The sequence below is a fragment of the Podarcis melisellensis genome (assembly GCF_964234715.1).
Source record: "Podarcis melisellensis genome assembly, chromosome: 15".
NCBI classification, from domain to species: domain Eukaryota; kingdom Metazoa; phylum Chordata; class Lepidosauria; order Squamata; family Lacertidae; genus Podarcis; species Podarcis melisellensis.
In genome coordinates, this window is record NC_138532.1 from 43,262,756 (window position 1) to 43,285,298 (window position 22,543).

The 22,543-nt window shown below is 46.9% G+C and overlaps 1 protein-coding gene across 16 annotated transcripts in view; it reads left to right on the forward strand.

The window, feature by feature from the left end:
- Nucleotides 1-22,543, forward strand: part of MYO18A (myosin XVIIIA) — a gene marked incomplete at its 5' end in the record, with an annotated part of 144,832 nt that overhangs the window by 23,072 nt on the left and 99,217 nt on the right. For 3 of the 16 annotated variants that reach the window (XM_081890119.1, XM_081890125.1, XM_081890122.1), the window contains 2 exons: nt 17,130-17,232; nt 21,223-21,290. The exons of 11 other annotated variants lie outside the window; for them this stretch is intronic. In XM_081890119.1, the coding sequence (XP_081746245.1) occupies nt 21,254-21,290 (37 nt within the window). Of the gene's footprint in view, nt 1-17,129; nt 17,233-21,222; nt 21,291-22,543 lie in introns of those variants that run through there. 2 more of the 16 variants (XM_081890113.1, XM_081890114.1) reach the window with 2 other exon arrangements.

Below are 22,543 nucleotides of genomic sequence, written 5' to 3' on the forward strand. Positions count from 1 at the left end.
GAAGAGGCTTTCCTTGCCTGTGGGTGGGGGTGGGGGGCCCAGGGAGTGCATAGATCTGTGTCTTGGGAAATCAGGACAGAGTTGAAGGTGCATGGTTTTGACAGGTAATAAATTGGTCTGACTCAAGAGCTCCTCTGTCAGCCTGGATTCTCTGGGGGTGCTGTCGTAATGCTTTCTGAGGGGTCTTGAAGGACCACATGCTCTTCGCCTTTGAGGTGCAGAGGTGGTGTTGGGGTGTGTGTGTGTGTGTGTGTGTGTGTTTTTTTTCTCCCCCAGGTCCAGCTCAGCAGCTTGGAATGTTTCTGGTCCTGATTTAAAAAAAATAAAAAAAATTATGCTCTCTCTGCTTTCTAAAACAGGAAATGATATACATATTTTGGGCCATTTCTTTGGAACCAATTCCCCCTCTGTTTTTTCCTTCTTGCAGTAAGGAAATATCCCCCCCCCCCCCGTGTGTATGGAGATGAATAGTTCAGGTTTTCTGGCCTCCTGGATTTAAAACTCTGGTGAGAAGAGAGGCTACTGTGGAATGAAGGCATTGGCTCTCCGCCTTAGTCTGTCATTCTGGGGTGGGAGGGTGTGTGTGTGTGTGTGTGTGTGTGTGTGTGTGTGTGTGTGCCATTTGTAGGGGGGAAAGGTAAATCCATTTGTAGGGGGGAAAGGTAAAAATGCTACTGGATCATCATTATCGTCTGTGATTCTATGAAGACTAGAAACATTTACCCATAAATTAAATGCTGGCAGTTGTGAAGCAAAGGCAGGAACAAAAGGGAAAGGCAAAGCAACTGCTGTAATTGTCCAGTAGGGAAAGTGCAGAGATGCCTCCTCCTGGCTTTTCAGTTTTGCAGGAAAGCAAAGCAGGGCATTAGGACTTCCATTGTTTTTTCAGTCATAGGCGCTGTGTCTCGGCAGCCACGCAGGGCCCTGAAAGGCATGTCTTCACTGAGCAGACTTTTTTTTACATTTTCCTGTCCTTAGGAATGCTACCCTACTGATTTGTCTAGCAAAAGGAGGGAGAATCCTAGCTCAGTTGTAGAAAGCACACGTGTTGCATACAGATGGTTCAGTCACCAGGTAGCAGGTGATGGAGAAGACCGCTGCCTGCCTGAGGGCATGGTACGAAATATTGAGCTGGATAGATAAATTGGGTGACCTGGTGAATATAGGCCACCCCCTATATTCCTATGCCAACAAGCCCTTGTGGGTCTCTTGAGAATCCCTGGACACCGCAGAAGACGGTTGGACACGGTGCATGGTCAATTCATATGGGACTATAGGCTTGGGGTGTCAAGAATTCTGATGGAAACAGGAACAAAAAATGTGCATGTTCACTTATTCGTCCCATTGGCAGAATGGAAACCAGTCTGCTGAATATGATTGATATTCACTGTTCAATGATTACCCCCCCCCCATTTGCATTGCATTTCCTTTGCTTTGAAATGAATGGCACGGAATACTGTGAGAAGAATAACGTAGTTTTTTGGCAGAGGATGAACTGTGGTGGAATGGAAGCAGTGCTATGTGCGTCAAGTACAGGAACAGAAAGCGGTTCCTTCTCACATCCCTGCTTTAGGCCGCTTTCTTGTTCTGCTTGGACTTACATCACATCACATATCACACCCAACTCTTATTTTGCAGGCTGTTTTTCAGGGACGTTTGCCTGCCGTTACTGATCTTCTCGTTGATAAACTTCTGAGAAATCCCATGGTTCCCCAGAATACAGCTGGAACACCGCTGTGTTCTGCTTCAGTGTTTTCCCTTATCTCTCTGCAAGCTTATGTTCTAGCTATTCCCTCTTCCCCACCCAAAAAGAAGGTGGTGGGTCCTCAAGAGCTATGGACCGAGGAGAAGGAAAGAAGGATTCCGGCTCACCTCTTGGGCTTTTGTTTGTAGCAAATGCTTTCTATGCATTTGGAATTGGAGCTGATGAATTTCAGCAGATGGGGAATTTGTATCAGTTGTAATTGCAGTGGATTTGTTTACTCTTGCAGCACACATTGGCTGCTTAACCTTTGTACCTCAGAGATGACTGTGGTCTGCTGGTTTTGGGTGAAACACAGTTCATGCAAGATAACACAGTGGTTGCGTGGCTCTGCTATGCAAGGGGGAGGGAGCAGAATTGTCTATTTTTTTCATCTCCTCGAAGGCTGAGGGTGGGTGTCAGTTTAAAAGGGATCAGAAGAACAAAGGAAACTGCTTTATACCAATTCAGTATAAGGCCATCTATTGGTATTGGTCCACTGTCATTGTCTACTCTGACTGGCAGTGTCTCTTCATAGGTTCTTCCCATCACCTGGCAAAGGTTGTAGCCCAGTGGTATGCAGCATGTGCTTTTTATGCAAGAGGTCCAGGTTCAATCCCCAGTGGCATCTCCAAATAGGACTGGGAAAGATTCCCAGCCTGAAAACCTGGAGAACCATTGCTGCTAGTCAGCGTCGACAGTACTGAGCTAAATGGACCGATGACCTGACAGCTTCGTATGTTTGCATGCTACCTGATTGTTCCCAAGATTGAAATTGGGACCTTCTGCATACAAAGCAAGTGGCTTGTCACTGAGATATGTATCCAGTTTTGTAGACTGAATTCTACAAAGCATAGCAATGGCTAAACGTTTGTCAGCCTAAATGTACAGTACAACCAATTCTGCCTCCTGTACCTTTACAACAACAACTACATTTTTTTATTTGTACCCTGCCCATCTGACTGGGTTGCCCCAGCCACTCTGAGAGACTTCCAACATATAGAAAAACATAATAAAACATTAAACATTAAAAACTTCCCTGAACAGGGCTGCCTTCAGATGTCTTCTAAAGGTTGTATAGTTACTTATCTCCTTGACATCTGATGGGAGGGCGTTCCACAGGGTGGGTGCCACCGCCGAGAAGGCCCGGTTCCTTGTAACTTCACTTCTCGTTCTCGGTGTCTGGGCTGAATGATGCGGGTGGAGATGCTCCTTCAGGTATACAGGGCCTGAGTCATTTAGGGGTTTAAAGGTCAGCACCAACACTTAGAATTGTGCTTGGAAATGTACTGGGAGCCATTGTAGGTCTTTCAGGACTGGTGTTATATGGTCTTGGCAGCTGCTCCCATAACCACTTTCTACATCTAGTCTCTGCAGTGCGTGAATAGGAGCAGTTAACTGATCAGTCTTTTTATTGCATAGCCAGTGGCTGTTGGAAACACCAAACAGTGTTTCAAAATGTGATAAAACATGACAATAAAGGGAGAAAGAAGGCTGTTTTTACATAAAAACATAGAAATAAAATACACAGAAAAATATAAGCTTAACCATTGCCACCACCTTGGTGGACATAAAAATATTTTCAAAGAGTCTACAAAAATCATACCTGCAGACTCTGCACACAGAGAGCAGCATTTGAAATAATTGCTGTTATCAGGGGTTACATAACATAGATTTCAGTTTAAACCTGTTCAGAGATAGAGTTTATGTGGGTGATTTTAGAGTGGGTAACAAACAAATAACGGGGAAGGTTATCCACCACTTTCAGACCACATACAAAGTCTGTCTTGGGGGAAGTTAAAAATAATGGTAGTTTGCTACACTGTTCTTTGGATTCCTTCAGATTGAGCTTCTGGATCAATCTTTGAGGCAACCCAATTTCTACACAGTGCTGGGGCAAACCTGGACTAATATGACTCATTGATTTCACTAGGAATAGTCCACCAAACCAAATATGTATTTGCACCAGATGGTCTAGAAACTTGCTTTGAAAATAAAAGAAAACTAAATTCTGTGCCCAGTATTTCATGCTGTGGGTTTTCTGTGTTCCTGTGGAACTTCAGTATACACTGTCTCTGAGTACAGTACAAGTAGGCTGCTACTACGCTAAGGTAAAGGTAAAGGTACCCCTGCCCGTACGGGCCAGTCATGTCCGACTCTAGGGTTGTGCGCCCATCTCACTTAAGAGGCCGGGGGCCAGCGCTGTCGGGAGACACTTCCGGGTCACGTGGCCAGCGTGACGAAGCTGCTCTGGTGAGCCAGCACCAGCGCAGCACACGGAAACACTGTTTACCTTCCCGCTATAAGGTAAAGGTAAAGGTACCCCTGCCCGTACGGGCCAGTCTTGACAGACTCTGGGGTTGTGCGCCCATCTCACTTAAGAGGCCAGGGGCCAGCGCTGTCTGGAGACACTTCTGGGTCACGTGGCCAGCGTGACATCGCTGCTCTGGCGAGCCAGAGCTGCACACGGAAACGCCGTTTACCTTCCCGCTGGTAAGCGGTCCCTATTTATCTACTTGCACCCGGAGGTGCTTTCGAACTGCTAGGTTGGCAGGCGCTGGGACCGAGCAGCAGGAGCGCACCCCGCCCCAGGGATTCGAACCGCCGACCTTTCGATCGGCAAGTCCTAGGCGCTGAGGCTTTAACCCACAGCGCCACCTGCGTCCCTTTCCCGCTATAAAGCAGTACCTATTTATCTACTTGCACTTAGGAGTGCTTTCGAACTGCTAGGTGGGCAGGAGCTGGGACCGAAAGACGGGAGCTCACCCCGCCGCGGGGATTCGAACCTAGGCACTGAGGTTTTACCCACAGCGCCACCTGCGTCCCGCACTACTAGGCTAGGGGTGAGCAAAATAGTCCACTGGCTGAGGGCCACCTTGTGGCTGTTTGTGTGGCTTCCCAGATCCACCCAGCTGGCTGCTGTGACAGACTAGAACACTGGATTAAATGGACTTTAGTCTGATCCAGCAAATAGTTTGAGCAAGAATGCATGCTTAACCCAGGTTAGTTGGCTGCTGTTGTGCTATCAGTGTGTCTGTCCCTTAATACAAGAGGAGAGGTCCCTGCCCTGAGGAGCTTGCAATCCATCATTCAACCTAGGGATACAACAGAGGTAAACAAGGCAAGGATATGTGTTGTGCCAGTCATATGTACTTGGTAACTGGCTTAAATGTCAAGGGGTTCTTAGTTTGTACATTTGAGAGGCGTTGGTGGACAACGGGGCCCAAGTAACACTCCACTGCTGACACACACAGAGCACCGCAAGTCTTTCAGGCAGCCTGCCTCAGTTCTAGGGTGCTGGACCTGTCCTAGACTGTGGAAGTTTGTGCTTGGGGATGAGTTTTGTTGCAAGGGATTTGCAAAGGCAGGAAACTGCCTCTGGGCTCAGACTGAAATCTCTCTCTCTGCAGACTCTCAAGAGGAGGAATGAGTGGAATCTGCTGGCAGAGTGCAAAACCCTCCAGCTGCCAACAAGCCAGATGTTTGCAGGGGGGCTGTGTGGAAGGAACCAGATTCCTGAGGCTCAGCATGGCAGCTGAGGGGGCTTCGATTACTCTCCAGACGCCGCTTTCTCCAACCTCCCTTCAGCAATCAGTCCAGTCCACCCCCTTGTAGGCATCCTTTTGCTGTGAATCTTTCCTTAAGCAAAACATGAAATCTTCGGGGCTTGCAGGAGGCAGATGTGTGGGTCAGAGCCAGGATGCCCCTGGGGTTTAGGGGCAAGTCTGTAGGGATCTGGCCAGAGCCTAGGAGCAGCAAAGAGTTCTCTGGCTGTGCTGTACTGGCTGTGCTGCTGTTATCTACTGACACTCTTTGATACTAGAATCCCGTAGCTCAATGATAGAGCATGTACTTTTGCACCCCAGGAGATCTTGGGTTGGCACAGAGCCCCTTCTCTGCCTGAAAGCTTGGAGGGTCACTGCTAGCCAGCAGGCTAAGCACAGCGGTTGGCTGACTCACTGGCAGAAAGCTTATGTTCACGGGCTCCCCTAAAGGCTGGTCCTGTTATTTCCATGCCTCTCTGCTTCCTGGCCGATGCCTTGTCTGCTTCTTGACATCATTTGCTGTGTTGGAGCTTTTGTGCCCACAATGTACATTTAAATCACATAACTTTCCCCCAAAGAATCCTGGGAAACTTCTGCTTAGCTGTACATAAGTGCTACAATTCCCAGCACCTTTAACAAACTATAGTTCCCGGGCTTATTTGGGTGGTGTAATGTGCTTTAAATGTTTGGTATGTAGGTAGCCTTAACCCCTTACTGCCCCCCACCCCTGCCTGCTGGTAGGATGCAAGAAGGGAGGGACATGATGATTGTGAATGAGTGTGTTTATGGGTGTTGCTGTTGTGCGCTTCCTACTGGAACATACTGCTTCTCACTTGAGCAGAAGTCACTCTGTGAGGGATAAGCTACAGACCACAAGGTTACTTTGAGGGAAGCCATGTGCTTTCAGTGCGGACATGCCCCAGTAATGTGGTAACACTGGGGAAATGTTGCAGAAGAACTAAGAAAGCAAAATGGCTTGAGGTTGATCCAGTATAAATCCACCACTAACACGCTATTATTGTGTCAATGACACCTTGTAGAAAACAGCTGTAAAAAAACACCGATCTGGAGGGTCCTCCTGTCTGTCTCTGCTGCAATGGGAAATTAGGCCAAGCCCCCCTCATCCCACATTGAAGGATAGGAAGGTTCTTTCGCCCATGGCTTTGTTCCTAGTGGATAAGATAGTTTCTCATACACACAACTTCATGTTGATATATAGTAGTAAAATTAAGAGAATCAAGAAATAAAATTGAGGAATAGAACAGTAATATTGGGGGGGGGGAGAGGGGAAAGAGCAGAAATTTGACAGAAATTTAAATTAATGTGAATAAATTACAAGAAAATATATTGTCCGCTACTCTTATTGTTCCAGAATTGTATAGACATGCACCACCTTTCTAAAAATTATTTTGGGGGTCTTCTATTGAATGTTTGCTTTCTGTGATTCAGTTTCAAAACCTGTTTTGGCCAGACTTTGCAGCGAGAAGTGGAACCTTTTTTGGGCTGCTTTCGATGGTCTTGAAAATGGCTATTCCTAATAGTTTAAAGCTTTTACATGTACTGTATATGGTGTGGATGTGACCTTGGGCAGAGTGCTCTTTTTCTCAGAAGCAGCTCCTGGCAGGGAATATGGTGTATTTACTGTTTTTCCTTGTCTTGGAGAGGGTGGGTGGGCGAGTGGTGCAAAAGGAGAGGAACAATAGCAATTTGACCTCCACCTCAGTGGCCATATGTGTACAGTAGCACAGAAGCAAAAGTGTTCCTCTGCATGGAGGGGCGAGTGGTGTGCCACTTCTGGCATTGGAAAGGGGCTTTCATCCCATTTCCCTGGCAGATGCTGTCCTTACAAATCACCTTCTGGGGAATTAGATTGTCTGGGCTGTTTTTTTCTTTCAGTAGCAAGTACATGGCAGGCAAGTGCCATCTGCCTGATGTGCTCCCTGATGCGAGAACTGTCTAAATTTTCCATTATGTGTGGTTGTTGTGACTGTGCGCGAGTGGGGGTTGGGAGATTGATCCTGCCTCAACTGACCTTGCCTCTTTCTCTCAAAAATCAACTGAGCTGTTTTTCTATTGAGCTCTTGGTCCCCCGCGGCTCTCTAAACAGTCACAGGAAAGTGGCTGCAGTTGTAAGAACTGCAGTTCAGAGCGGCAGTCTGGGAGGCTCGGGGCATGCTGGGAAATGTAGTTTGCCCTCATCTCCACCTTCTGTTTTATAGCCACACCTGCTCCTCTTGAAGCAAGCAAGTAAGACAAGGAAAGAGTGGCTGCCAGGTGACAAAATCATTGCTTGTGGTAATTGACCACGTAATGAGCTCTCCCTAAGGTCCTTGCATCTGTTTCCACACACAGCTAATTATTATTGTCTGCATGTTCTGGAGGCGCTTTGAGCATGGGATCTTTGCACTCCTGTTACCTAGGAGGAGGATGAAGCTACCTGAAGGTGGTGATGAATGTTGAAAAGTTCTCAGAAAGGGGACCGTTTCTGTGACTGTTTCCACCGTGCAAGATCAAGAAGGTCGCATCTTTATGGGCGGGCTGGAATAGTGCTCTTTCTCACTGACCTGGCAGCTTGCTCCTTTGAGCTCCTTTGCTGGACAGATGGTTCTTTGCAGGCAGCGCCTGGTGCTGTTTCAAGGCTGCCTCCAGGTCTCCTTTCTTGGCTGGTGATAGAAGCTTCTCCTCCTTCGCAAAGGCAGATTACTCCTCTCCTTTGCAGGATACGAGGAGGGTTTTTTGGCAGAAAAATTGCTAATGTATCCAGCACGGTAGCTGCTGTGGCCTGCAGTCCAAGGAGCTTGTACTGGTTCTGCCAGAAACCTTTCAGGCTTGGGGGGGGGGGGGACAAACACCAAGCAACCTCGCTCCCGCCCCCAAACTTTTGATTTGGGCATCTCCTGGTCACATCAACTTCTGGTTGCTTGAGTGAAGTTGTTCAATTTTCAAACATTTCTTTCTTTACTCCTGGTGGCTGTGGGCTGGGATTTTTTTTAGCTGCCTATTCCCAGTCAAAGGGGCCCACTGAAGAGGGGGAGAGATCAGGAGGCCAACAGGTCTCCACTGGGAGGGTGTTCCATAATTTTGGAGCCACTACCAAGAAGGCTTTGTCCTTCATGTCGTCCTGCCTGATCCCACGTAGGTTTGGGAAAGAAAGACCAAAGGAGACTGATCTTACACCAGTCTGCCAGGCTTTTGAGATTCCTGTTCTTATTGTTACTGCTACCTCTGTCTGTGGTTACCCATAATTTACCCCTTGGGTTCCCTGGCGTGGAGAGAAAGTTCATTTGTGCCAGGGCTGGAGCCTGCTGGCCATCTTTTGAGTGCTGGGAATTGTAGCTCCACAAGGGGTAAACCACAGTTCCCAGGATTATGTGTGTTTGTGTGTGTGTGTTCTTCAAATGTGCTTTAAATGTATTTGAATGTATGAGACCTAAGATTGCCTTTCCCGAATATCTTTCTCCCTGTGGTGTCAGCCCTTGGCATTTGGCCTGGGTGGAGCAGAGCGGATCTGTCTCCTCTTCTCTGACTCCAGTCCACTCCCAAGAGGCTCCTCAAAGAGCCTGTGTTTGTGGAGTGAATCCGCAGCAGGAGAGCAGGAAGCAGGAGGCTGTCCTCTTCTTGGATCTTGCTGTGTACCATTTCCTCTATAGATCAACAATTTTAGGCTGGAATGTGAGACAAACAGGAAAGTTTGATTATGATGATGAGTCCCTGGGCTGCTGGCTTTGGGGAGACACTCTGGAGCCAGACATGTTCTTAGTATCTGATTATTAGTTCTCCCCTGCCCCCCCAACCCCCCTTCTCCTTTCCAGGGAACGGGGCTTTGGAAGTGCTTGTGCTCAGGATGACAATGTCAAGATGTGTTTCGACTGGAAGGAGTGGAGGGTCACAGAAAGCCAAGGAAAAGGCTATGTCAGAAATAGGTTACGTCAGAGCTGGATTCCTTGGGGGCAATGAAAACTTGGAGCGGCCAGCTTTCAGTGGAGCTGAGCTCCCCTGCAGTTCAGCATCACAACTTAAGTACCCCCACCTCTTTTCCCCTCTTCATTCTCCCCCTGACATCCCTTTGTGGCCTATTTGTGGTGCCTGGAGGGGATTTAAAAGGAAGCTTTCTTTAACCATACTTGTATCTTGCCCTTCCTCCCAGTAGCAGAGGTTGGTACATCCAGGGCCATCCTGTTCCATCCCCATCACAACTCTTTGGAAGTTGTCTTATGCTGTCAGGCCATTGGTCGACCTAGCTCAGTGTTGTCTACACTGACTGGCAGTGGCTCTCCAGGTTTTCAGAGAAGTCTCTCCCAGGCCTGCCTGGAGACGCCGTTGGGGTTGGAGCCTGGGACCTGCTGCATGCAGAGCAGATACCACTGAGCTATGATAGTTTCCCCCATTGTTTTTGAGTGAGAAGCTTGTTCAATTCTACCAAGTAAACTTCATGGCTAAGCAAGGATTTGAATCCCGAGCTCCTCCTCTGAATGCAACTCACTTGCCTGCTACATCGCACTGGGTTAATGAAGTCGTCTGGATTCATGACCAAAACCTGTTTCTCCGCTTCTAAGAGCCAACCTGCAAAAGCAGGCTCACTGACTCACTGATTGTGTTTGGACAATCGTATCTCCGTGGATTTGCATCTTGCCTTGTTCCCAAACAGTTAACCATCATTTCCTGGTTTGGACAAAACATGCAACTGTAGTTAACAAAAGGATTTCTGGATTTCTGGAGCAAATAGGCTATGTGCGCAGCCAAAAGGCTTGTTCCTGTTTGAGCTTATTAATGTTGCCTGTGATTGGATTGAATAGGCAGGTCCTTTTGGTTGTACAGGAAGAATGGGGACACGTGTGGCTCCTCAGATATCTTTAAGAGAAGATTGGACAATTTCATTGAGTGAGGCTTCAGCGGCTACTAGCCAAGGTGGCTATGCTCTGCCTCCATGGTTCTGAATGTATGCTTCTGAACACCAGTTTCTGGAAACATCAGGTGGGGAGAGAGACTTCCCATTGGGCTTCTGGTTGGCCATTTTGAAAATGGGACGAAATGGGCCTATGGCCTGATCCAGCAGGGCTCTTCTTATGTTCCTAGAGGTTGCTGGACTATGGCTCTCATCATCCCAGACAACTGGTCATGCTGAAGCTGATTGGAGTTGGATTCCAGCAACTCCTGGGGTGTGATGCACCCGCTATCCCTGTTGTACAGTGAGGAACGGATGACTCTTTGCTCTTGCTACTTCCTGTGATTCCCCAGAAAGCTGCATTTATGGCTTCTACACTGTTTTTTTGAACCCTTAACCCACAAGATGTACCAGACTCCTTTTGCCTGTTCAAATGTTTCTGTTTAAGATTCCTCTTCTCTTTCTGTCTCCACAAGGTGGCAGCAGCATATAGCAAGTTTTTTCCTGGTCTCATGTGAGTGAGAGATGAATTTGTTAAGCCACTTCTCCACATTCTGTGGGTGTGGTTGTGATGGTAATTGGTTTGCTTTTATTATGTATTTTATGTTCTCGTTTTTGTATTTTTGTGTTGTGAACTGCACTGTGATCTTCAGATGAAGGGCAGTACACACATTTAATAAATAAAAACAAGCAGGAATTGTAGACTTTGAAGGGATCCAGAGCGTCATCTAGTCCAACCCCCTGCAATGCATGAATTACAGCTAAGAGGAGGGTTCCTAAAGCAGTGTTTGAAAGGGGGGGTGCAAGTACCTTGGTGGTACTTCAGCAGCCTGATTTGCCATCAGTTAGCCAGCCGCCTTCACCTTAATGTAGGGCTTCCCTCGGTCAGTGAAGCAATGCTTCTGTATGCCCCTTTGCTTTCTAGCAGCTTCCCTAGCCTGATGTTATGCACTTAAGGGTGGCTCCATCTCCCAGGCACTTTGTTTCTGCAGGTTCACTTAGCAGCACATCCTCTCTGGATGTGGAAGCGAAACTGGGGCAGGGGTGTGGGGAGGAAGGTGCTTCAGCTTGGCTTCGAGAAGACATGAGAGCAGCAAGCTGAACTGCTGAATGACTCTTTCTTCTCCCTTTCCCTCCTGCCCCCCCAGCCCCTCTGCCCTGGCATCCTTCCTCGATTTCTGAGGGCCTATTTATAGCACGTTCTGTCAGCAGTTAGCACGCGCAGAGCTCTTGGAGTGGAGGGGTTCTCCCTGCCAAGAGTAATGTGACTTTATACAGGCCTCTTGTAGAGACGCGTGGGTGGGGGGCGGGCAGTAGCCACAATATGGGGAAGCCTGTCTAGTTATTGTCTGAAAGAAGAGAGGGAGAGGGAGTGCTAGCAAATGAAGTGAAAATTTCAGAATGTTAGAAGATACACCTTCCTGATCTACCCAAAAGTCCCTCTGGTTCAGCAGTTGACCAGGTGCCCCACATGGGAAGCTCAGAAACAAGCTGTGAAGGCAAAAGAGCCCTCCTTTGTTGTCTGTACTCAAAGGTGTACTGCCCCTGAATGTGGAGGTTCCATTGAACTATCCTGGTTAATATCCCCAGGAGAATTTGTTTTGTCTTTTTTTAACAGCAGCAGCAGCAGCAGCAGCAGCAGCAGCAGCAGCAGCAGCAGCAGCAGCAGCAGCAGCAGTAGTTCATATAAGAAAGGCTTTAAGAACATATAGCAGATCCTCCCCCCATTCATTTATAAGAACATCAGAAGAGCCTGGCTGCTGGATCAGACCACGTCTTCCAACATCCTTTTCTCCCAGTGGCCAGCCAGATGCCCCAATGGCAAGCAGGAAATGAGTGCAGCAGGAACTCTAGCGATTCCCAGCAGCTGATATTAAGAGGCATTTACTGCCTACTACACTGGAGGCAGAACGTAGACTTTGTGGCTAGTAGCCATTGATAGCCTTATCCTCCAGTGTTCCTGCCTTCTACAAATCCTCACTCGCCAAATCAGGTTCATGGAGGACAAAACTTACCTGTGGCTACTAGCCATAATGCTTGGCTTCTGTGTTCAGGATCAGGGGCTGCATTCCTCTGAATATCAGCCCCTGGGGATCACCCTTCTGGCCCTCATGTCCTGCTTGTGGCCACCATGGGAAGCAAGATGGTGGAGTAGCTGGACCCCTGGTCTGATCTGGCAGGACTTTTCTTAATGTTCTTGAATCCCACCAAAGGAAATATTTTTCGGCACCAATCTAAGCCTAATCATAGAATTGTACAGCTGGAAGGGACCCTTAGGGTATTCTAGACCTACCTCCTGCAATGCAGGAATCTCTGCTAAAGCATCCATGACAGGATGGTGCTGCTGAGCTTGGCTTGTATGTCTGCTCAACAGAACCTGCTTTGAGTGGGAAGTAGGAGCTCACAAGGCTCTCCCCCTCTGTTTCCCCTTGCCATATCCAGGCTATGAGACTTATGCATCAACATTGCCTTTTGATGCTCCCAGGGAGTGCCATAGGAAAGACCATTGTGAGTCCACCTTTTTGGCATGTGCCATATCTTTCAAAACACGCCCCCCTTCCCTCCTCCCCAGTCAAGTGGGAGGAATCCCTTGATTTTGTTCCTATTTCTGGCTCTGCTGTGTTGGTTGCCATGGAAATGGCCGTGCGTAGCTTTGTAGCAGCACCTACTGTTCTATAAAAGTTTCAGCCAGCATGTCACCTAGTCTAACCCCTTGCTTCAAGGCTGACTGTTGTGTGATTAAAACATCTTTGGCAGTCTCTTCCGTGGCTCTTTTTTCCTTCCCTCCTTGATGCATTGACGGTTGAAGCAGGGCTTGGAAATTGCTGTCTGGAGGCAAGTGGTGTGATTGTTGCCTCTCTGAATATTATGGTCTTCTTCAACCCACAGGGTACAAACAAAAGGCTGTCTTTTCCCAACGACTAGGTAGAATGTAATGAAATGCTCATGATCAAGAGCCCCCACATGGTGGAAGGAAACATAACCACATGCATATGAAATATTAAGAATGCAACTATATTGGGGTTGCTGAATGGAAGAGTACTCCTAATTATTGCCCAGAGGCAAGTGGCATGGTAGTTCCCTCTCTGAATTTATTGGGTTCTCCTTCAATCTGCAGGGTGCAAACCAAGGGCTATTTCCCGCCCCCCTTTTGCTATGTGTGGCTCTGTTTGCATCCCACTGAAAGGAAGCTTAACCCCATGCATATAAAGTTTAGGGAATACTATAATATTGGAGTAGCTAAGCAGTGCAGGAGGAAGGATTTCATTCCTAAACATTTAATTCAGAAATAAACTCTGAAAAGTATGGATATGTGAATAACGTGTGTGTGTGTGTGCGCGCGCGCGTGTGTGTGTGCGCGCGCTATGAACTGAATGTACCAATCAAAACTTGACTATCGTTCAGATTTCTCAATTTTCTGAATTTTGTGATGGAGTTTTCAGCTATTATATCATAATGGTGTAGAGAAAGTGGATAGAGAAAATATTTTCTGCTGCTTTCGTAACACTATGCTTTGTGAACATCCAATGAAGCTGAATGTTGGAAGATTCAACACATAAAGTTTGGAACTCGCTCCGTCAGGAGGCAGTGGTGGCCACCAACCTAGATAGCTTTATTTTTTTTATAAATATTTTATTAGGTTTTTAATAAACAAATTTCCACTTTCAAATACATACTTCCATGAATCCAATGGACTTCCCCCATCTCCCGAGCACTGCATTCCCTGTGTAACCAAAACCTCAGCAATTTGTTGACTTGTTTTGTACATAACAATATATCTTCCATTTTATCGTGTTATCTGATGTAAACATTTCGATACAATTGCATTAATTTTTAATTTCCACACAATAAAAATATTTCGTTACCTCACTTCTGTCTTATAGTGTCTTATTTATCAATTCAGAAATTTGCCGATACTGAAGCTATACCTTCCTAGAAAGGAGCATTTTTTAACATTCATACAACTTATAATGCTTTTTCAAATAGTCCTTAAAATTTTTCCAAACTTCCTCCGTTTCTTCTTCTCCCGAGTCTCGAATTCTGCCAGTCATTTCAGCCAACTCCATATAGTCCATCAGCTGCGTCTGCCATTCTTCCAATGTGGGTAAATTTTGTGTCTTCCAGTGCTTTGCCAACAGAATCCTCGCTGCTGTAGTAGCGTACATAAAGAAAATTCTATCTTTCTTGACCATCCTCTGGTCTACCATGCCCAGAAGGAAGGCCTCCGGTTTCTTAGGTAAGGTGAATCTCAGCACCTTTTTTAGTTCATTATGTATCATTTCCCAGAAGGCCTTCACTTTCGGGCAGGTCCACCAGAGGTGTAAAAATGTCCCTTCCTCTTCCTTACATTTCCAGCATTTATTGTCAGACAGGTGATATATCTTTGCAAGCTTGACTGGGGTCATGTACCACCGGTATATCATTTTCATAATGTTTTCCTTCAAGGCAGTACATGCCGTGAATTTCATTCCGGTGTTCCATAACCTTTCCCAGTCTTCAAACATAATGTTATGCCCCAAATCCTGTGCCCACTTTATCATAGAGGATTTGACAATCTCATCCTGTGTGTTCCATTTAAGCAGCAAGTTATACATTCTCGAAATTAGCTTGGATTTTGGCTCAAGCAACTCTGTTTCTAGTTTCGATTTTTCCTCCTGAAAACCCACTTTTTTGTCTGCTTTAAAAACTTCCTGAATTTGAGCATAATGCAACCAATCTCGCACCTTGTTTTTTAACTTTTCCATACTCTGTAACCTCCATTTATCTCCAATTTTTTCAATTATTTCCCAATATTTAGGCCAGTGGGCCTCCATATTGAGTCTTTTACGTGCTTTGGCCTCCATCGGTGAGAGCCACCTCGGAGTTTTACTCTCCAATAAGTCTTTATATTTTGACCAGACCATGAAAATTGCCCTTCTGACAATATGGTTTTTGAACAATTTATGAACTTTAACCTTGTCATACCACAAATATGCATGCCACCCAAAAGCATTATCAAATCCCTCCAGGTCAAGGACATCGGTGTTCTCCAATAAGATCCAATCCTTCAACCAGCAGAGGGCTGCAGCTTCGTAATATAACCTCAAGTCCGGCAGGGCAAACCCCCCTCTTTCTTTCGCATCTGTTAGTATTTTAAACTTTATTCGGGGCTTTTTGCCCTGCCAGACAAATTTGGACAAATCCCTCTGCCATTTTCCAAAACATTCCACCTTATCCACGACCTGGAGGGACTGAAACAAAAATAGCATTTTCGGCAATACATTCATCTTTATGGCAGCTATTCTGCCCAACAAGGAAAGTTTTAATCTTGACCATGTTTCCAGATCTCTTTTTATCTCTGCCCAACATTTCTCATAGTTGTCCTTAAATAAATTCAAATTTTTGGAGGTCAAATGGACCCCTAGGTACTTTACTTTTTTGACCACATTTAGTTCTGTTTCTTTTCTGAACTCCTCTATTTCAGTAGTTGTCAAGTTTTTTGCTAAAACTTTAGTTTTTTGTTTATTCAGCTTGAATCCCGCCACCCGACCAAAATCAGAAATTAATTCTAACGCTCTTTTAGTACTAGAGGCTGGCTCCTGTAATGTTAATACCAAGTCGTCTGCGAAAGCTTTCAGTTTATATTGTTTCTCTCCGACCACAATTCCCTGTGTCAACTGGTCGTTTCTGATCATGTTCAGTAGCACCTCCAGAACTGAAATAAACAGCAGAGGAGATAGAGGGCACCCCTGTCGTGTCCCTTTTTCAATTTTAAACTCCTCTGTCACCACGTTGTTTACTATCAATTTGGCCTTTTGTTCTGAATAAATTGCTTCTATTCCATTTTCAAACCCCCGCCCTACTCCCATCCTTTCCAAATTTTTCTTCATAAACAGCCAAGAAATGTTGTCAAAGGCCTTCTCCGCATCAATAAAAATCAACACCGCTCTTGTGTTTGAATTAATCTGTAAAAACTCCAAAATGTCAATGATGTTTCTTGTGTTGTCAAATAAATGCCTACCTAGATAGCTTTAAAAGAGGGTTAGACAAATAGTAGCAGAGGATAATGCTATCAGTGCCTACTGACCACGATGGCTGTGGTCTCCCTCCACTGTCAGAGGCAGTATGCCCCACAAATACCAGAATACATGTGGCAATGGGGCTGTTGAGTTTGGGTCCTGTTTGTGGACTTCCCATTGTGGCATATGGTTGACCACTATGAGAACAGGATCCTAAACTTATCGATAGCCCACTGGCCTCATCCTGGAGAGCTGTGCTTATGTTCTTACTTTGAAAGAAAGTAGGTTTTGAAGCTTGGGTTTTGTGAGAAAACGTGAATTTCCATGTGGATTTTTTTTGTTATGCTAAGGTTATTGTGAAAATGCCATAGAACAAGCTTGCAAAATCAACACTTTTGAAACTGACAGAGTACGGGAACAGACCGACACGCCCTCTCCTAGTGGCAAGCACCGTGCAAGTAATGTACCTACGATGGCTGTCTCTGGTTATTAGCCAATTCTCCTTTTGTCTTTCTGGTGGAGGTTGATTGATTGGTTGTGGTTCTTCTCCACCTGAAGTTTGTGCAGTTCTCTTTGGCCTCGCACACAGCACCCCCACCAGATGAGGAGGAGACCTTCTGAGCGCTGGTTTCCTGCCGTGCAGGAGCACTAACGGTTCATGTGCCAGACACCCACATCACTTCCTCTCCCCGGTATAGGATGAGGCTGCTTCTCCTCTCTCCTTCCTCCCCCCCTCCCTTGCCAAACGTGGCTTCGCCCATGAGAGACTGCAAAAGCCCTGCTTGTTCAAGGCAGAGAGCAGGGGGCAGCTGGAGACCAGCAAGCCAGCTTCTACCACCACCACCACTGCCCCCCTTTCTCCCAGGCCTGCCTCGCATTCTTGGCTATTTTTAGGCAGACAGTATCAGCTCAGCTGTCCCTCTGCCTCTGGCCGTTGCGCTTGGCAAGTGACACTTGGCTTACCTATCGCGTTTCGCTCAGTCTTTTCCAACGGAAGCCCTGCCAGGGCGCCCGCACTGCTGCTGCCTCTCTCACTGGGCCTCCGGCCTCCCCCAATTTTCGGTAAGGTGGCAACCCTCCTCTTCCTCATTATGTGCCTTGCTTTATGGTGATGGAAATTTGGAAGAGAGGGGGCTGGTGTTTTTAAGGGAGGGGGTGGGTGGGCTTTACTTTGGCTCTTCCAAATCTACAAAGCAGGCCTCCATTGTTACCCTATTTATAGTTGCTTCTAAGCAGGGGGCTGGAGACCTGCTCTGCTGAGGTTTCCCAGTCATTGATACTGTACTGGAGAGTGACTTGGTTTCTGCCACTCTCTCCCTTTGTCCCCCTAAAATAATCCCTAGCAAGTATTCAGTGTGGCAAGTCTGGAGGTGTGAGGGCCCCCCAGGTTTCCCTTATGGCCAGTTCCATTGCTCTATATGGTGTGTGGGGAGTGTGATTTACCGGTAGTGGTGGGAAAGCTAACCAGCCTGGGAGAGTCTAACCTCAACTCGCTTATAACTTCTAGTAAAGCCTCTAAACTGATTTCGTTTCTCGTTCCCACCCCTCCCCACCCCGGTGGGACTCGTCTCTTGCAAAGGCCTGGAGTGACCATTTGGGTACTTCCCTAGAGGGTCTGTTGTGCTGATTAGGGCTCAGCCTCTGGCTCCTCTTGAGTGGAAGATGAGACTGAGTGTAGACTGGATGAGGCAGTTACGTCTCAATGTGAGTGTTGTGGTGCCTTTCCTGGAGAGTGATTAGTGTGCCTTGAGCTGCTGTTTGTAGTGACAGACAGAGCTGTGCGCATGCTGCCCTTCCACAGTCATGCCCTATGATCCCTCAGTGTGGAATTCTGTAGCCTTGAGAATTGCAGCTTCCTTTTTAATTGTTTTTTTTTAGGTAGGTTTCTTGCCCTTATGAGTTACTGAGAAAAAGTTGAAAATGGCTGGGCAGAGAGTCTGATGAAGTCAGAATGTGGGAGATTCAGTGCTTTGCCTTACTTGAGGGCTTATGGAAAGCTTTGCTCCCATCTTTCCATTAACCCCTTGGATAGGTTGTGTTCCATGCCAAATGTTAGGGGCGAGGTAAGCCAGTGCCTGACTTGTCATCAAGGCCATTTAAGCAAAGGCTGGGTTATTCAGCCAACCAGCCAGCCAGCTGCAGGCACCTGACACAGAGTCAGCATCTCAGAATAACTGCTGAGCAAAGGCCTCTCTCTGTCTGGAAGTGAGGTGCAAATGACAGCATGCAGTAGGTGAGAAAAAGCAAATAAGAGGCAACTTGATCAAAGTCTATGAAATTATGCACGGTATGGAGAATGTGGATAGGGAACATTTTCTCTCTCTCTCTCTCATAACAGTAGAACTTGGGGACATCCAAGGAAACTGAATGTTGGAGGACTCAGGATAGACAAAAGAAAGGGCTTACTCACCCTGTGCTTAGTTAAACTATGGAATTCTCTCCCGCAAGATACAGTTATGGCCGCCAACTTGGATGGTTTTAAAAGACACGTTAGTGGAGGATAAGGCTATCATGGGGTCCCAACCCTGATGGCTGTGTTTTCCCTCCACTGTCAGAGGCAGCAGACCTTTGAATGCCACTTGCTGGAAACCACCGGAAGGGAGAGTTGCTGTTGTGCTCAGGTCCTCCTTGAAGGCTTCCCTTTGGGGCACCTGATTGGCCACTTTGAGAGCAGGATGCTCCAGTACATGGGCCACTAAGCTGATCCAGCAGGTTTTTAGAATCTGGAAGGGACCCTGAGGATCATCTAGTCCTGCAATGCAGGAATCTCAACTAAAGCATCCATGACAGATGCCCATCTAAACTCCGCTGAAAAACCTCCAAGGAAGGAGAATCAGTCGCCTTCTGAGGAGGTCCGTAGAAAAGCTCTTACCGCTTTTTAACCCTGGTCTGCGACCGTAATAAAGTTCATTCAGCTCTTACCGTCAGAAAGTTATTCCTAACTTGAATCCATTGGTTCGTGTCCTACGAACCAATTGATTCAAGTTTCCTCCTGGAGCAGGAGGAAACAAGCTTTCTTCATCGTCCATGTGACAGCCCTTTTGATATTTGAAGATGGCTATCCTATCTGCTCTCACTCTCCTCCTTTCCAGGCCAAACATCCCCAGTTCCCTTAAACTCTTCTTATATTATATGTCAAAGTAAGCACTCCCCCTCCCTGTCTCTGGGTTTCAGGAGCTGGGGGTGATATGCAAGGAGCTGGTTTCCTTGTTGCTTTTCTGTAGTTCTCACTCTCCTGTGGAGAGGGAATGGCTTCTTTACTTGCAGTGTGATCTGAGCCTTTGTACATGCTAAGCTGGTGGCGGTGGCCTTTGTTCCTGGGGGCCTTGTCCTGCTCACTGTGCCAAAATCCATTAGTTCAAGTCAGGCCGCCCAGTACGTTTGCAAGGTAGTGGAGAGAGAAGTCCATAAAATGAGCTTTGGCACAGGGATTCCTCCATAGCCCAAGCTGCCCCATTGATGGATGGAGAAGCCAAGCCATGCAATGAAATAGAGGAGAGGCTGTTCCAGCAATTCTCATCTAATAACTTGACTTGGGAACAGACTGGCTTGTTTGACTGATATCCTGCTCAGTGCTTGGTCTGCCCAGGGTTAGTTATTTAATTGCATTTGATTGTGAACAATAAAAGTGACTAGTCTGAATATCATCATTTTTTAGTAGATTGCAAGCCCCACCCACCCTAGTAGCCTCTGTCTCCACACTGGCCTCAGAGGAGGGGATGTGTGCCCTACCCATGTTGATAATTCCATTTATAAAATTATATTATCCCTTGGTGACTGTCCTGGCCTTCTGTGGCAATGAGTCCATCAGGTATGTGCTATTGTGAGAGCAGGTTTCCTTTCGTGTCTGTCATAAGCCTTGCCTGCTGTCAGTTTCAATGGGCGCCGGTGATGCTCTATAACCAGAGAGTGAGTGATTGTGCCCCATTTGTATCCACCCCTTACACAAATGTCTTAGGAGCCTTGGTACCTGTCTGCTAAGCCTTTGGGGCAACTGCAGTGAGAAGATCTCACTCTTGGCTCCCCTAAGACAGCTTTAGATCTGTAGCAAATCCCTTCTCCCTTCAGTGGAAAAGGAGGTTCAAGGCTGCTAGAGTTGTAGCCTTGGTGGTTTCTGAGACATGGCAGCTTGTGTGAAGGCTGAGGTTGTCACTTCCTTACATTTACAAGTTTGTGCTTCCATGTCTGTAATAAAGGAACCCAGGTCACATTGTGTGGGCTCAGCCAGTTGTTTCAATTTTGATCCTGGACTTCCAGCTCATGAAACAGTTATAGGATCCGCAAAGCTCACCTGTTAAGAGGTTGATATGCTCTCCCTTCTACTACTGTGCCCCCTTGCAAAGGCTGCAACACCTGCATGGAGGATTCTGGTTGCGCCAGTTGCTCTTAGAGGCACCTGCCTGTGAATCTCAAGCTGCTGTCAAACCTTTTGCAAATGTGATTGGGTTAGCCAAAGAAGGCTGCCTCTCCTTTAATCGAAAAGGAGAATTAAGACAAGCAGAAAGGAATAACCCACACAGCCTGTATCTTGATGCATTTCAAGTGCTGTTCAGTTAACTCAGAAGTCCCTAAGAAGTGACATCTAAAATTATAGCTGGGGACAATGCTGGTGATGGGTTAATGATGACAGGTGAAGGGTGTGTGTGGGGGGGGGGGAGCCTTAATTAAAGGCTGGTTCAGAAGGGAAGACACAAGGAGCTAAGGCAATGTTGTCAGATCAAGTTTTTCTACACTGGAAGAAGGTAGGAGGTCACAGCATTTAAAAGGGCCTGCGGAAGTCACTATCCCAAGGCTGCAGCCTTGCACTGCCTGTAAAGCAAATGCTTATTTTGGGTGGGGTGGAATTACCTGAAAAATTATTGAGGGTGAGTAGCATTTCATTTTCCGCACCCGAGGTTAAGAGAAGGGGAATTTGGAGGCATGATTACTTAGGAATCCTTTGCCCCAGGTTTCCCCTTGTTGTGGTTCCTCGGTCCGTCTTGCCTGGGACCCAGAGGGCTCCCCCCCCCCATTCTGCAGACTCTTAACCTCTACCGCCTTTTTCTCTCCCAGTCAGGGGTTTAGGTTCTCCAGCGTGGCAGCCATGGCCTTTTCATCACGATTTGCATTCTGGGAGCAGAAGGGAAGTCTCTTTGCTATTGTGGATCTTGGCCTTCCCTGCCTCCTCTCTCTCCCTCCCCACCCCCTTGCTCTCCTAAAACTGGGCACTTTGCACATGAGTCGCGGCAGCACATTGAAAAGGGGAGCAGGTTGTGCTTGTTCCTGGCATAGGAGGGAGTTGGCTTCGGAGCAATAGAGGTCATGTTAGAAATGTGGCAGGAATGCCCGTGGTCAGTCCTAGGCCCCCTCTTGGCTTGTGTGAAGAGCAGACGTCCCTGGGGAGAATCTGTTCTCCTTGCCATTTCTCAGAGACTCCAAATGGACTGAACAAACTGGCAGCCACTCCCTCCAAGCCCTTTGCATAGCAACTGTGTGGAATAATCTGCCTGTGAAATAACTTGTGTGCTACTAACTCCACTGTATATTGGAGCCTTTGCCAACCCGGTGCCCTTGAGATGTTTTGGACTAGATTGTGCTGGCTGGGGCTGATGGGAGTTGTAGTCCAAAACATCTGGAGGGTACCAGTTGGTAGAGGCTGATATATTGAAAGTACTGTGTGATCATGAGTGCTGTTACTGTAAACCTGGGTTTGACCTCAGTGTGGAACTCTTAATATAATAGTTCCTGCCATCTGTTGACTCATATCTCCACACCTAACTTATAGCTCTATTTCTGAGCATTTTAAGCTTTTAAGTGCTTGAGTCCCACAAGGAATGAGGAGCCCCCAAGAAGCCCAGGTTTGCAGTAACAATGTGTGTCCCCCCTCCTTCCTTCCCGTCCCATCTTCCCCTTGCACCAATGCATGGCTTGTGTGGTTTGAGAGCCAATGGAACCAGCACCTCCCTGCACACAGTGGTGTTAAAATGCACTTTTGACTGACAGGTTACTGTGATGTCTTCACAATCCAGGTTTGGAGTAATACGTCATTGTGTCGTTGTGTTACCAACCTATCTACCTGTTTGGTGGGAGTGTATCACATTGCAGCCTTGCTGCCAGAGTTTCTGTTCCAAGTTTGCTGTTCTGTGTTCGCTGGGCTTCAAGGTTGCTAGATTGGGGAGTAAGGGCGTGGGTGATGAGAAAATAGCAAAAGTGTGTAATTCTTGTGATGCCAGGTTTCTTTGATCATGGTGGTTCCCAGTTGTTGTTGCCTCCTCACTCTTGAGGCACCCCACCCACCATTGCTCTTGCTTTGATCCTAATGGAATATGTGTTGTCATCTTCTATGTCCTTCAGAGATGAACTTTTTACCACCTTGGGCTGAGTGCACACATTC